At 42.0% G+C, this 3,542-nt stretch overlaps 1 protein-coding gene across 1 annotated transcript in view; it reads right to left on the bottom strand.

Moving 5' to 3' along the window:
- fam98a (family with sequence similarity 98 member A) overlaps nucleotides 1-3,542 on the bottom strand; it is a gene marked incomplete in the record, with an annotated part of 7,530 nt that overhangs the window by 1,906 nt on the left and 2,082 nt on the right. Inside the window, 5 exon segments of the mRNA XM_014329466.2 lie at nucleotides 1-120; nucleotides 360-527; nucleotides 1,350-1,466; nucleotides 1,552-1,632; nucleotides 3,018-3,199. Of these exon segments, the coding sequence (XP_014184952.2) occupies nucleotides 1-120; nucleotides 360-527; nucleotides 1,350-1,466; nucleotides 1,552-1,632; nucleotides 3,018-3,199 (668 nt within the window).

Raw genomic sequence — 3,542 nt, 5'->3', positions numbered from 1 at the left:
GCCATAGTGTCCTCCGATTTGGGGAGCATCTTGACGCTTCTGCCAGGTGGGCATCTCTGGAGGCGGAGGCTCAATCTCACACGGCCGACCTCCCCTGTCTGGTACTCGGCCCATCAGAACCTGAGGAGAGGAAATGTGCTGAAATCAAACAGTTGTGGGACGCTTGACCACAGCGCCACTAGACGTGACGCGTGGATGACCAGGAGAAACATTTCAAACTAAAGTTACTGTGCTGAGCTTTATATGTTTATAACCACCAAACAGTCAGTATTAAATCAACGCATTTTACACTGAAATAAAAACAGAGTAAAAGACATGAAAAGGAAGAAGGACAGGTGTCACTGCACTGATGAGCCCACCTTATTGATGGCACAGGCCGTCTTCTCTCTTATCTTGCCGCTGCTTGTGCGGAGGATCTTGGAGAAGTCTTGGCGAGCGGCAAGAAGATGAGCAACAGAGACTTTACTTTTGTTGGCAAGAGCTGAACGCAGTGGAGGGTAAACTTTACTCAACTTATCAGCATGTGTCTGAAGAGAGATGAGCACAATAAAGCCCATAATCCACAACAGGACAGTAACACATCTATTGTATTAAACAGTATTTTCAAAGTATATGACTAAACACGAGACTCAGAATCAGCAATCAACTGGCAGAATTATTTGAAAAGATGATTACTCTTTTCATCATTTTATAGCAGCTTATAATTCCTCTGGATTTCAGGCTGTATCCCTTCAGGAAACCTCTAGAGGCAGGAATTCCTCACAGTTTTATATTATTTTCAAATAATAATTACTTATGAAAAGTTGTGGTCCGGATGAAGTTATAACTTCAAGCCCACCTATTCTGCCTTTTCATATTTTCTGTCATATCTCCTGTTCAGATACTCATATTAAACATAACCAAAGTTTAAATGATGAGTCCAGCGTATGTACATGTGAGCCAAAAGCTCAGGCACAAACTCCTACTCCTGGCTCTATATGATGTCAGCGAGAGCATGTGGCCGTAATGTCGCACGCAGTTCTGTTTGTCAGCAAAGCAGCCACACCCACCAAATGAATGGTGACCTTACAGGAGAAGAGCCAAAATAGCTGGTTTCAGATGCAGGACAAACTGACGGCAGCACAAACACCGGCAAAAGATAAATAAGGACTATTTTGGTTTTGGCCCAACATTTTTATAGTGAGAAGAACAACATTTAAGAGAGCAGAAGATTTTGTAGCTAACCCAATTAAGAACATTTGCTATGAAAGAGAGCAAAGAGCAGTACCTCTGTAACCCACAGTGCTCCTGTTTAAAAAGCTAGACACGTGCTTCATACTTGGTTAGGAGGATGCCACGTTGCTACGTACCTTTGCTCTATCGGACCAACCGAAGGACTGCACCGTCACGTCAAGACGTTTCAACAGCATCTTCCTTCTCACCTCATACTCATTCACTAGCGCTTGGTTTATAGCCTCAATTTTTTCCTAAGGTAAAAAGATTAAGAGAGAAGAAAGAGTCTTCACATACTATTCACTGACTGTTCTGCATTTCTCCACCATTTTTACTTACCATGTGCACAGGTCCAAGGGGCTTCTTTAACAACGGCTCCCCTACATGGTTTGGTGGAACTCGACTAAGGGCTTCTTTCAGCTGAAAGGAAAAAGAGAGCATGTGCAGATGTGTGCAAGTTGAATTGTAAAAGTATCTGCTTTCAAAGAAAAAACACTTTAGGAGGGCAGGAATCCTTTCCCCGACTTCAGATTGTCAGCCTCATGGTTGGTTGTTGCAAAACATTCATTTCTCTCAGTGTTGCTGGCAGGCAGCTCACATCCTTCCTTTGCGTTTAAGCCTACATTTTAAAACTCGTTCACTCATTGTAAGTTTACACACTTTCTAAAATGAACACGAGTACCATGCTTATACACCTAAATGTCAAAAAGAGTGAAAACAGTGCTGAGCAGTGCTTTCATGTAATATCAGTTTCTACCACAAGATGGTGCAGCATCCACTCATAATTCAACCTGAAGAGGAGCAGCACTGGGACATGACAAGTATCTATTCCAAATGATAAAAAGTCCACATGACAGCAGCTTTCTACAGCTTTGGAGATGAAAACAATGAGTGATGATGTTGATTGGAAGCCACAAAGCAATGGCTATATTAATAAAGTGCTAATGTTTCCCAAATGGACTTCTTCTTGTTTGTCATCAATTAGACTTACTTTGCTGTGGAATCTAAGAGCAAACCATACATTTTATTTTTTTCATGTTAGAGGGTGGGCAACTACACGAAATATTCTGGTAAAACACTGCCCCTTGGTGGTAATAGTTTGGGTACATTTTGCAGAGGTCAACAAAAAAAACCCCAATAACAAGAAGGCTTTGCATTTCTCTGTAACGGTAACGTGCAAAATTCATTATGAAATTCTGCCTCGGCCCTGAAACTTTAGCCATTTTATGTTTATTCACTGCAAAACAGTTATATTTTAATCATTTATCTCATATATGTGAAAACGAATAAATTAGCAGCAGTGGGAAATCTTTGGGTTAAGTCTGCCTAGAGTGCTGACACAGATGAGATGTTATCAGATAATAAAATATTAAATAATCATCATAAACATTTATAACCTCTCCTCTCAATTACTGCAATGCACTTCTCGTAGAGATCAGCCAGGCTTCCATTGCTCACTTACGGCTGGTGCAAAACACGCTGCTCAATTTTTTTCTGGTGCAAGTGAGAGCACATCACTTCAAGTTTAGCATAACTTCAGTGGCTGCTCGTTTATGAATTCAAAATCCTTTTATTTGTCTTCATGTCTCTTAAAGGTTCTGCCCCATTTATCCGTATGAGCTGCTGCACCCTTTTGTCCCAGATGTTTTTGCTTGTTTCAAAGGTCAGAGGTGACCTTTACAGCTGCTGCTCCTTCACTCGTCGCTTTTAACCCAGTGCGAGTTATCACAACACGATGTAATATGGTGTCGCTCTTTTTTAGAGACCCTACTTTATAGTGGACACCACCTCTGTGTCTGACTGACCTTCTTCTCTATGCCACTGAAGAACTGGAACATGGTGATGTTGGCTGGAGGCTTGGACATGCCCAGTGCCATGCAGATGCCCTTCAGTTCTTGGAACGCAGGGCTTCCAGACTCCTGGGCTTTCTTCTGAGGCTTGTTAACCAGGATCATCCTCGACGCCTCCAACTCAGAAACCAGAAAAGCTGAAACCCCCCAAAAATGAATTTGAGTAAATTCTTATTGCTTTGACAGTGAGATCAGGTTTCTGAAAGTCACATTTCAAACAAATCAGCTCCACTTGAGATTTACAAGTCGGCACTAATCTGTGTTTTGAGGCCAAGACAGTGAAGCAATACTCCACCTTCATTTACTTCCCTCTGAAAAACCGACTGGGAACTGCCCAAGTTAAAAGACACACAGAGTGTCAGGGTCAGCCATGGCTGCGTTCTGTCCAGACAGGTCAGATCCAGTATCCGCTGCTGATTTTCCTGCCATCATCAAACTATGTTCAAGCTCAGTTTAGATTTATTGCTCATGTTTGACTCC

The sequence above is a fragment of the Haplochromis burtoni genome, unplaced genomic scaffold (genome assembly GCF_018398535.1).
Source record: "Haplochromis burtoni strain Fernald_Lab_line unplaced genomic scaffold, NCSU_Asbu1 Contig_564, whole genome shotgun sequence".
Taxonomy (NCBI): Eukaryota; Metazoa; Chordata; class Actinopteri; order Cichliformes; family Cichlidae; genus Haplochromis; species Haplochromis burtoni.
This window is presented reverse-complemented; position numbering and strand designations above follow the sequence as displayed.